The following is a 12,599-nucleotide window of genomic DNA, read 5'->3' as shown; positions in this document are numbered from 1 at the left end:
TAAACACTACAATGAGGGTGAGGAGAAATACAGAGTAAAGCTCTTTCTTTGCACTTAGCTGATTCCCCATTTTAGACCCAATACTTCATATGGCCCTGTGAGCACGACAGGAGTGATCCCAGAACAGAGACCAGTCATAGTCCCCAAGCACTGTCAGATGTGGTCCTTGCTACCCTACCTCCCAACCCCCCAAATACAGAACATATAAATACACAGTAGGGGCCAGAAAGATAATTCAATGGGTTGAATGCATGCTTTACATATGAGAGATCTGGGTTGGATCCCTGGGACTACTTGGTTCCCTGAGTACCAAAGTACCAATAAACACGTCAGTAGCTTGGGATGACCCCAAATGAAAGCAAACTATAAAATGGAAGGCACTAAAACATGTTGTTATTTAAAAGAGAACGAACATTAATAAGCAAGAAAGTACAACTTACCCCCTTAAAAACACTGCTAATAGTCTGAATACAAAGTGAATTTTTACAGTTCACCAATAAATCAAACAGCATATGTAAAAGCTTCTGCTGAACTTTTTCATCTTCTACAGCTGCAAAAAATGGCTTTGTGATCTAGAAGAGACAGACAATTGAACTTAACAATCTAGAACTCCAAATAACAAAATTCATATTATTTTCTCATAATATAAAACTTTTCCTTTTTTAATTGATCAAAATGCACTATTCAGGAGTCAGAGAAACAATACGGGGGATAAGTTGCATGTCTGGGGGCTGGAGAGATAGCATGGAGGTAAGGTGTTTGCCTTGCATACAGAAGGTCGGTGGTTCAAATCCCACCATCCCATATGGTCCCCTGAGCCTGCCAGGAGCGATTTCTTAGCATAGAGCCAGGAGTAACCCCTGGGTGTGACCCAAAAACTAAAAAAAAAAAAAAGTTGCATGTCTGCTATGTGGTTAACTCTGATGATTCCCTGGCACCACATAGGTGCTAAGCACCACTGGGTCTAGTCCTGGAGGTCCCCAATTACTGCTGGAATGACTTGGGTAATCCCTGGCACCACAGGGATTGTTATAGTACATTCCTGAGCCCTTGCATCAAACCATTGACCTAGTGGGTTCAGAATCACTGGATGCACACCCAAATTTAGTACAAATAAAGTAAAATCTAGTTATTATTTTTAATAGTTTTGTATAACATTTAATTTTTCCAAATGAGATCAAACATATCATAAAAGCCAGATTCTTAACTAGGTCACAACCCTATTTGGAGTGTTATAACTAAATAAGGGGGTGTCACAAAATATGCTGGTAAAATTTTAGTAAAAAATGTTTCACAAAAAAAAAATAGCAAGAGGTTTCTGAATATTCAGGGATGAAAAATTAATGCAAATATCAAATGCATAATGATTCCAAGGCTCAACCATGTTGTTTTTCTGGTTGAGAGGTCAAGTGGGGGGTGGAATTTTAAGAAGCTCTGCCTTAAAGTATATTCAGCCTGCTTTACCTTCTCCAAGAAAATCATTACAAATTTCTAAAACTTGAACATGCTTTTGTTTCTGAAAGAACCACTGACCTTTTCAAGGGCTTTGATCTGAACAGTTGTCATTCCTGTGGAAAGTTCCTTTGTTGTATGCACAGCTTTTATAAATACATCTAGACTCTTTGGATCCTTAAGTAAAAGAGAAGCTGAACTCTCATTATATTTTCCCAGAATGAGATGTAAAACAATGGCTTCATCTTTCAGCACAGCTGTGGGCTCTTTCTGAATCTTTTCCAACAGTTGTTCCGCCATAGGCAACAGCTGAGAAAGCACCACCTAAAGTTTGGAAAATGTCTATGTAAAGAGGGTTCCACACTGAGATATGTTTTCCTTTGTTCTATAGACATCCAGAAATATCTGGCTATTAGAGTGAGAGTTTAGTCTAGAGATGACATCTTGGATATCAAATTAAGACTCTTAGTTCCTTTCTCCAAGAGCTCTAAACCCTTCAGAGATGTATGGAGAAATTAAAGTCTAAAGACTTCCTAAAAACAAAATATAAACTCATGTTTCAGACTGGAAGAATGTCAATTTGGGGGGCTGTAGGGCATTTGCCTTGCACACAGCTGTCTTGGGACAGACCCAGGTTTGATTCCCAGCATCCCACATGGTCCCCCAAGCCTGCCAGGAGAGATTTCTGAGCACAGAGCCAGGAGTAACCCGAGCGCTGCTAAGTGTGGCCGAAAAAATGGAAAAAAAAAGTCATTTTTTTCTATAGCACTGTAGGATTCTCCAAACAGTATTTCTGACAGTACAACAGGAATTAATTCAAGTTCTATATATGAAATCCTTAACAACTAAATTAAAGCAGGAGTCAGAATAGTATAGCTGGTGAGTCAAATCTACAGAACCATCTGCTTCTGTATTCATTAGTTAAGTAAGTATGATGTGTTCATCTTTTTACATATTACCTATATCTGTTTTCACAATAAAGTAAGAGAGCTGGAAAGAAGCAACAAAGTGGTCCATGAGGTCCCAAATATAATCAAATTATCTGCACTTTCTTGTTTCCATTTTAGTTTTCCAAATCAAATAAGATTGGCAAATACATGGGGCCGGAGCAGTGAAACAGGGTGTAAGGCATCTGCCTTGCACACGCCAGCCTAGGACAGACCAAAGTTCGGTCCCGCAGCGTTCCATATGGTCCCCCAAGCCAGGAGCAATTTCTGAGCACATAGCCAGGAGTAATCCCTGAGTATCACTGAGTGTGGACCAAAAACCAAAAACCAAACAAAAAGATTGGCAAGTACACAGACATTTTTAAATACTAAAATAAAGAACTTTTTCTTAGCCAATTTGCATATACCATGACATACATAAGAGGTTCATAACAGTTTTATTTTGGGTAAAGGCAGGGTATAACCTAATACTCTTCTGTTCATAAGCTTCCCTGTCAACAGGGAAGCCATGCCTTCTCCCCTCAGGAAAACATACAACCACATACTTTCTTGTTTTGTTTTGTCACTTTTGTGCCATATCTGGTGGCACTTAGGGGTTACTCCTGGCTCTGCATTCAGGAATCATTCCTGGCTGGCTTGAGGGACTATATAAGATGCTGGGGATAGAACCCAGGTTGGTTGGTTGTATGGCAAACACCCTACCCACTATACTATTGCTTCGGCCCTCAACAACTACATACATTTTAAAAATGAGCAAATATGTTTGGAATGCTGGCAGGTAGAATTTTCACTTTTGGAAACAAATAAAGGAATATTTTTTGGACTGCATCCTCAAGATTTTTTTCCCATGTCATTAAAAAAAAAAAAAAAGACAGGTATAATATTTTTATTGTTATTGTTTTTGGGCTACACCTGGCAGTGCTCCAGTGTTACTTCTGGCTCTGCACTCAGAAATCACTCCTGACGCTGCAGGGGAGACAATAATATGCTGGGGATAGAACCTGGGTCGGCCGTGTACAAGGCAAACACCCTCACCACTGTGTTATTGCTGCAGCACAGATAGGGATGAATTTTAAACCAAAAGAAAATGGAAAAAAAAAAAAAAAAAAAAGAAAGAAAAGAAAATGACTGATATTATCTTTTACAGTCTGTCTTTGTTTCTGCCTCAACTCTTCCCTTTCTCAAATTAATGAAAGTTATACTTTTAAGTGCCTAAGTAACTTACAAATAGCTTCCTTATATATAATCTTCAGACTATTAAATGGAATGCATAAACATTTAAATTGTACAAACCTCACTGTTGACTTCCTGGAGGATTTTCAAAAAATCTTTTGCAATATATGATGGACAACTGTACACACAATTAAGTAGGTTTTTCAATGTTTCAGACAACTTCTGATGAGATTTTGGTTTCTTCTCTCTTTGAAGTTCTTCAAATAAAGTAGCCAAATCCTAAGATATGAGAAGTGAAATGAGATAAAAATGGGTTAAACAATAATAAAAGTCATATGCATACTAAATATGAAAAATTCTCCCCTAAGTGTTAGGCTCTATTTTTCTTATTTCCCTTTGGAACCAGTTAGTTTATTATCAAAGCCACATACTGGTCTTTTAGCCAATGAAAAAATAGCAGACTTAAAACAAAATGCAGTTTTACAGTAAAAGCAAAGAGAAAAAGATGTTTAGATATTGATATAACAGCCTCTAAATTTAATGACTAAATCAAAGCTCATTTAACACAAAAGTTTAAAATAAAAAACAATTTTCAAGTCTATACAGACATGTGCACAACAATCTATCTTCTCTGCTAATGAATTTACCTGAATAGCATAGGTAGCATCCGAGGTGATCTCTTCCACTTTAGGAACCAAGTGATGTATTACCAGGTGGAATGGGGAGGCTACTTCACTGAGGGTCTGGAGACAATGAATGGCAGCCCGACGTACTTCTTTTATGGGGCTTCCCAGATTAATGAGCAGAGAGGTCACCACTGAAACCAGAGGGAAAAATGAACAATTAAAAATATGTATATAAAATATAAATGGTACTAATGGGTACAAAGTGAAAATTTCCTAATTCAAGACAGCACAATAAATGCCATTGCCTTTATAGCTATTTGTTTACTATTCCAGAAAAACTGTTAGAACAAATGCTAGCTACTATGTTGCTTTGAAAATGCACAAATGAGAACTCAGTATGTGTAAACAACTGTTATTATTTTCCATGTAATTAAATGCTTATTTATCTAAACGAAATCATTCTTTAGACCATTTGCTCAGCATGTGTGAAGAAACCCTGAGTTAGGTTTAATCCCTAGTATACAAAATAATAAAAAAGAAAAAGAAACAAATATAGGAAAATGGAAAATTTTTTCATGCTCATGGACTGGAAGAATAAACACTGTTAAAATGACCATCTACAAAGTATTATAATAACACAAATCCTATCAAAATCACAATGGCATTCAAAGAATGAGATAAATATAACTAAAATTTGAATGGGAAACTGCAAAAAATTCTAAATAGCTAAAGCAATCTGAAAACCAAAAAAAAAGGCCTGAAGACATTGCAGTCTCCAACTTCAAACTCTGCTGTGATGCTACTGTGATCAAAATGTTGGTGTTGGAATAAAACAGAGATCAGTGGAATAGAAATGAGAATAAAATTATATCCTCATGCATACAGTTAACTTACAACAAAAAACCAAGAGCATCAAATAAAGGAACGTCTCCTTAATAAATGGTACTAGGAAAACTGAACAGCCAAATGTGAAAGAATAAAACTGTATCACTACCTCTCACTATGAATAGAAATGAAATAAAAATGGATTAAAGACTTGAATACCACAACCAACTCATGCAATCTAATAACCCGATACTATAAAATACATTGAAGAAAATTCAGAGCCTTGCAAGCAGCCAACCCGGGTTGAATCCCCAGCAACAAATATGGTTCTCCAAGCCTTGGCAGGAGTGATTCCTGAGCACAGAACAAAAAGGGGTAAAGGGAGAAAGACACCTCACTGGAGAGGTAACTCAATGTGCTGAGTACAAACATGCTTTGCATTAAAAAGGTCCAGGCAGAATCCCTGAAACCACAAGGTATCCTATATAGTATACCTTCAGGTACAACCCTGGAGCACAAAGCAAAGAATAGCCCCCAGTACTGCTGTACTATCCCTCCATAAAAAAAAAAAAAAAAAAAAAAAAAAAAAAGTAAATCCACCTAACTTAGCAACTACATTTATTGTTGTTCTTGATTTGGGTTTTGGTGTTTTTTGTTTTTAGTTTTGTTTTGGAGAGCACACCTAGATGCTCAGGGCTTACTCCTGGCTCTGTGTTCAGGGACAACTTATGGCTGTGGCTCAAGGGGCCATAGGGGTGCTGGGATTGAAGCTGGGTTGGCTGCATGCAAGGTAAGAGTTTTACTTGCAATACTCTCCAGCCACAGGAACTGCCTTAATAGTAATTAGTAGAAAACTCACGGCATTGACTATATCCATTATCTAACTAAATTTAAGTAGTATGCCTCAGTAGTACAGTATATGCTTAAACAAGACAGAGCCTAGGTTTGAAATTTGACACTACAAAAACAAACAATATATTCAATGCTCCATTTTGAATCACAAAAGGATCTGTCAGATCCTCTTTTTCTCCTTCAATTTTTGGGGGTCCTGGATGATCAAATCCCAGTCTTCTGCATTCTACTACTGAACTGTCTTTCTTTCTTTCTTTTTTTTTGTTTTTGGGTCACAGCTGGCAGCACTCAGAGGTTACTCCTGGCTCTATGCTCAGAAATTGCCACTGGCAGGCACAGGGGACCATATGGGACCATATGGGATGCCGGGATTCGAACCACTGTCCTTCATGAAAGGCAAATGCCTTACCTCCATGCTATCTCTTCGGCCCCCTGAATTACATTTTCAACAGATTCTCATTTTTCAGTAGGTTTGGAAGTGAGTTAATCTTCTTAGCAACATCATATTTATCAGTTCCATAAAACATCAACATCTTTCATAAAATTTATAATTCTACTTAATGAAAAATATTTTATCTAATGAAATGTGGATATTCCATTACTAAGTATTCCAATTGAAATGATTTACATACCTATTAAAAAAGAAAGTCCAGGCATGTTTAAATACTGAATTATATTTCGTTACATTATATATCAGTATATAAAATACTGAATTATAATCCTGTAACTCCTGAAGTCCAGAAATAGTTGGATATTAAATTTTTATTATTATCTATATTTCTGTTACTTGTATGATGATATTTTACAATTAGCATCTGTTGTTTGGTTTTTGGGGGGGGGCACTCAGAGGTGCTCCGGGCTTACTCCTGGTTCTGTACTCAGAAAATCACATTCGGTTCAACTGCATGTGATGTTGGGGATCACAGCAAGGAAAAATCCCTACCCACTGCCCCAGACTCCATAATTAACATTTTTACTAAAAAACAATACTTAGCAGCCAGAAATAGTGAAATTTCAAAGTATTTTTTAAAATGTCATAATCTTTATAAAGTATGTAGACAGAAAACATTAATACTTGGCCAGGATAAAACACAAATACTATGTGCAATACCTGGAGAAGATACGGATGTCAGTTGCTGTTTACTCTGTGACTTCTGAGAAGAGAGCATTGCACAACCAATATAAAGAGCTTGAGTTTGCAGTCTTGTTTTCACAGTGCAGTTGAGTGGATTGGAAAGACTGGAACCGTATGTCCATAAAACAGAAAAGAACTTGAATAATTGAAAAACATCTTCCAGATGTACCTTAAGAGAAAACAATAGGGAAATTTTTCATTTTTACTTACATTATTTGCAAATTCTCTTTTCATTCTATAGTCATGGAAACCAAATTTTGTTTTTTGTTTTTTGGGTCACACCAGACAGTGCTCAAGGGTTACTCCTGGCAGGCTCAGGAGAACATATGGGATGCCGAGATTCGAACCACTATCCTTCTGCATGCAAGGCAAATACCTTACCTCCATGCTAACTCTCCGGCCCCATAGATATCAAAATTACTGCAATATGTTGCTTTGCTTAATCACTCTAAATTATTTTAATCAACTGGGAAGAATAAATTAATTCAGAGAACTGATAAGAGAACTCACTATAAACTTATACCTGACCCCATTGGTCTAACAACAATGGGAGGACACTTAAGCAGAAAATCAAGACAAGAGTAAGAGATGTAGGGAAGTCTCATCAAGTATTTCAGAGGTGGAATGATGAACATCAACTGTGTCAAATGCTGCTATAAGGACAAATACAAGAAAACTGACCACTGGAACTACCAACGCATCTGCTCAATTACCTTTCAGAACACTGGCTTATCAAAAGTAATGGTTATTAGTACATTAAAACACCACATTAGGGACTGGAGTGGTAGCACAGCAGTAGGGTGCTTGCCTTGCACGCAGCTGACCTAGGAAGAACCCGGGTTCGATCCCCGGCATCCCATATGGTCCCCCAAGCCTATGCAGAGCATCACAGGGTGTGGCCCAGAAATCAAAATACAATACAATACAATAAAACACCACATTAGTAGGCAGCAGGAATGTCAGGTAGCACCCAACCTACTGAGTGTGTCATGACCACAATCCTGCTCTACCAACATGTACTTCAGATTGCTTACATTTTACTGCTGAAAATTGTTCAATTTATTTTAAAGCAGAGCAAAATCATCTACAATGACCTCTTAAAGGGAGGATGATATTTTGAGAAGATGAGTCTATTACCTTTATAAAAACTTTCATTAGAACCCTGAAGTGAGTGGCTTCAGCACCATCAAGTATCAGTTCAAAGAGCCCGATAAGCAAATGCAGATAGTTTCTGCTGTCTTCTTCCAACTGTTCAGGATTCCACCATTGATCATCTACATGGATAAGAAGAAAAAAGATGATATATAAATACACTGCTGAGGAATTTTAATTCAAGAAAAGAATGGTTGAGGCGTGGATACCTGACTTCACCACAGTACCACATCCCAAAGATTCACAGCTTGTCTTACCCTTAGGAAAAGATTTAGGAGCCTTCAGTGCATGAATAAAAATTTTCAGGAAAAATACAAGCAAAACTGAGTCCTCCACAGCAATTCTCTGAGCAGTGTTGAGCTGTTCTATATAATGTGCCCACAGCTGCTCTGGCATCCCTCTGTCCATCATCAGCTCAACATGCCATTCTGTAGGGATTTCCTAAAAAAACAAAAACAAAAACCCAAAGAGATCTAAACATGAGCTATGTAGATGTGTAGTTTGAAGTGTAGGGTGTGAAAGGACAATAGACAACATATTACTTGTATATGTGCATTGAGATAAAGAATAGCTTTAATCTCTTAAAAGTGGTCTAACCATGTTATTGATAAAATACACATAAGTTAACCATGACTTCATTTTACTTATGCTTTCTTCAAGCACTATCCCCAGCGCAAAAATTATAATCGTGTATCTCAGATAAATCATGGAAACAAGAAGGCACATTTCTAAACAATAGACAGAAATTATAGGTTCTAAGAGAATCTTAGAAATTCTCATTTCATATTCATACAGCTAATTTCATTGTAAAAAAATTCAAACCTACAGATAAGTCTAAACAAGCAGCAAAATACAAGATAGTTAAATATAGTTCAGATAACTGCCCAGCATATATTAGTAGAGGAGAGTCGACAAACATTAGAACCCTAAAATTCTAAAATTAAAATTATCTATAAAAGGGAACAAGTGACTAATTCACTTCTACTGCTATCCAATGCTGCTACACATTTTACCCCAGTGTCCAAATTTTCAAACTTTGTGTTATTTAGCATGCCAGGTTGACACTTCACTCAACATTCAAGATATCCCAGAGAATTTTCACTCCTTACCACTGCTGTAATAACACTTTGGAGATCCTTTATTTTTTTCTGCAACAAACTGAAGACTTTTATTGCAAATGGAAAGTAAGTTTCTTTAACAGAGGAACAGCAGGAGACAAGCACAGCCATGATCACATGAAAAGTCACTTTCTGTTTCCGACTAAAAGATTCCTTTTCCCCAATGCTTATTAAATTCTCCACCTTTAAAAGAAATAGCTCTTAGTTTACAGAAAACATATTTTCTATATTTTTTCTTGATATCAGAAATTTTACATTTAAAGTCAGATGGCAAAAAATGAAATGCAAGCAATTATAAAAGTGTCATTACAGAAGTTTTAATAACTATAACTGCACTTGCCAAATGGATGCTTTTGAATTACATACCAAACCTTTGCAAAAATTTGTTTACTAAAGCAAACACAAATTTATTCCTCTTTTAGATTATAACTTATGTATTTGTTTTTTGGGCCATACCTGGTTGTGCTTAGGGTTTACTCTTGGCTCTGTGCTCAAGGATATTGACTGGAGGTGCTTGAGTGACCATGTCGTGCCAGGAATCAAACTGGAGTCTGCCATGTAGGAAACAAATCCCTTATCCAATATATTATCTCACTGACCCTAGATGATATATAATTCTTTTGCTTTGTTTTTGGCGACACATGCAGCTCTCAGGAGTAACTCCTGGTTCTATGTGTAAGATTTACTCCTGTGGACTTTGGGGGATCAAAATGGGTGCTGGGCATCAAACCCAGGTTGGCTGCATGCAAACCAAGTAAGCTACTCACTGTACTATCTCTCCAGCATATGCTAAGCATCATACATGTTTAAAAACAAAGTATTTAAGAATTCAGTAGGATTAAAAGAAGGATATAAACAGCATACCTACCATTTTTAGCATAGAAGAAGGTTCCCCTGAATTTATATTGCCAGCCAACAATTCAATCATTTTCTGATTTGCTACACCAATTAGTTTTCCTGGTTTTGCACTTTTCATCACATTTTCAAGTACTGTAAAAATTAAAAAAAATAAATACTTCATGGAACATAGAAAACCTAATGTTACCAACAGTCACCTAAAAAGTGATGCCTAAAATTTTCCTGCGAAGGTTTGCTTCTTATTTTTCCCTTGTATCCAATTCTGAAACTTGAATGTGGGCCAGCTTGATTTTTGCTGTAGTTTTAGTGATGGTTGGGAGTAAAAATACCATATTTGCAAATATAACATAACATAATTTATCACCACAGAAACTTCCAAGTATCATGAGCTAGAGATGTGGTTCAGCGGTAGAGCACTCATCTCACTTGTATTAGTTCCTAAACTTATTTATTTACAGCCAAAACTGGAAATAAAGTGCTACCAATCACTTTTTCTAAAGTGCTACCTAATCATTTTTCATTTCTAAACTGAATGTCTTTACCTTCTTTCCAGCCTCTTAATATTGGATGCAGAGAACAAATTCCTGATTTTGATAAATATATTGCCATTTTCATCTCAGCAGATCCCGTATCATCAGTGTCAATGATCATAAATGGCAGCAGATGTACCACAACCTCATTTGACATCTGAGGATTTTCCCTCAGTGTATCTTCTTTAATTAATATAGTTGCTGCTATCTCAAGTACTTTATACCTAAATGAGACAGGTATATTTTGTTGAAACACTTTAGAGATGTCAACTCAGCAAAAATAATAAATATTACAGCTCATTTAAAATTACTCTATTCTCCTTACCACAATCTTCCTTTTGGAAAAATCATACTTTTAATTATAATACTTAAAATCTACCACATATTGTACGTAACAGAACTCAGAAATTACTCTTAAATTCAAAGAATATAATCTAGACACCCTAAGTACTAAAAATTATCACATGCTTCTGAGCTTGTATTTAATGCACTTGTTTCTATTTTTAAAGAAATATACTATCCATTATTAAAAGGATGCCAAATATAGAAATTATATAAAGTAGAAAACTATAAATTCCTTCCCATACCGCTTTCCAGATTTCACTGCTGTACATAATCTGAGATATCTTCCTTTCCAATTGACTAAGAAAAAAATTTCAAACAGAACAGATACTGAGCACAATCCCAAATTAATCTCTTTATCATTCTTTGTTTTGTTTTGGTTTTTGGTTTTGGTGTCACACCCAGCGGTGCTCAGGGGTTACTTCTGGCTCTTCACTCAGAAATCGCCCCTGGCAAGCTCGGGGGACCAAATGGGATGCTGGGATTCAAACCACTGTTTGCCCTGGATTGGCCTTATGCAAGGCAAACACACTATTGCTGTGCTATCTCTCCGACCCCAATTTCTTTATCGTTCTTTTGTAACATTTATTTCAGTAGCAGATAACTAACTTTCATTCATATAGGAGTTGGGGAAAGGCTCAAAAGATTAAAATGCATGTTTTGTAACTAAGTTTGCTCCCTGGCATTCATAATCCCCTGAGCATAACAAGAAGTGGCTCCAGAACACTGAGGTATGCTACCACCCCCCAAAAATTTAAAGAAAAATGTAAAGAAAACAAATCTTGATAAAAGTATTTACATTAACTTAAAATAGTATGAAAAAAGATGAATACAGACCATTCCCTATTCTTTGAAAGTTCTGCTCGTCGAAAAAGCTTTAGAAGATTTGAAATGGTTTCTTCAGAACTGAAATGTTGTTTAAAAATCTATAAAAGAAACATATCCAGGTGTAAATTTTTACTTTCCTCATATATATACAGGCTTGTTAAGTAACTTTACTAAGAAATAAATATACCAAAAAATTAATCACAGTAACTCAATCTTCCAAAAATCCCACAATTAAAGTTTTAGGAGAACATTTATTAAAAGTGGCATTGATGAGTTCATTTGTAATGCTAAAAACTCAAAAAGCATTCCTTTTGGGCTGGAGATAGTAGAGGGCACAGTACTTGCCCTGCATACAGCCAACCTATGTTCAATCCCCCAGCATTCCATAAGTTCGCCCCTGAGCCCCATCAGGAGTGATCACTGAAGCAGAAACAGAGTAATCCCTGTGCAACTGGGTGTGCCTCTCCCCCCACTCAAAGCATTCTTTTTTTAAGAGCCTGTAAATTTTGGGGCCGGAGTGGTGGCGCAAGTGGTAAGGCGTATGCCTTGAGCACACTAGCCTAGGACGGATGGCGGTTTGAGCCGCTGGCATCCCATATGGTCCCCCAAGCCAGGAGCGATTCCTGAGCACATACATAGCCAGGAGTAACCCGGGTGTTTCTGAGCGTCACTGGGTGTGGCCCAAAAACCAAAAAAACAAAAACAAAAACAAAAAACGAACCTGCAAATTTCTAAAATTGTGTAGACTAATTATATCCATC

At 36.7% G+C, this 12,599-nt stretch overlaps 1 protein-coding gene across 1 annotated transcript in view; it reads right to left on the bottom strand.

The window, feature by feature from the left end:
* Positions 1–12,599, bottom strand: part of HEATR1 (HEAT repeat containing 1) — a 59,155-nt gene that overhangs the window by 30,396 nt on the left and 16,160 nt on the right. Inside the window, exons 13-23 of the mRNA XM_049789036.1 lie at positions 11,848–11,936; positions 10,681–10,892; positions 10,149–10,270; positions 9,272–9,463; positions 8,420–8,603; positions 8,148–8,284; positions 6,987–7,179; positions 4,220–4,389; positions 3,693–3,851; positions 1,534–1,776; positions 441–572 (exon numbers count right to left, since the gene is read on the bottom strand). Of these exons, the coding sequence (XP_049644993.1) occupies positions 441–572; positions 1,534–1,776; positions 3,693–3,851; positions 4,220–4,389; positions 6,987–7,179; positions 8,148–8,284; positions 8,420–8,603; positions 9,272–9,463; positions 10,149–10,270; positions 10,681–10,892; positions 11,848–11,936 (1,833 nt within the window). The remainder of the gene's footprint in view (positions 1–440; positions 573–1,533; positions 1,777–3,692; positions 3,852–4,219; positions 4,390–6,986; positions 7,180–8,147; positions 8,285–8,419; positions 8,604–9,271; positions 9,464–10,148; positions 10,271–10,680; positions 10,893–11,847; positions 11,937–12,599) is intronic.

The sequence above is a fragment of the Suncus etruscus genome, chromosome 15 (genome assembly GCF_024139225.1).
Source record: "Suncus etruscus isolate mSunEtr1 chromosome 15, mSunEtr1.pri.cur, whole genome shotgun sequence".
Taxonomy (NCBI): Eukaryota; Metazoa; Chordata; class Mammalia; order Eulipotyphla; family Soricidae; genus Suncus; species Suncus etruscus.
Note: the sequence above shows the minus strand (reverse complement) of the source record. Positions and strands in the feature narration are given on the sequence as shown.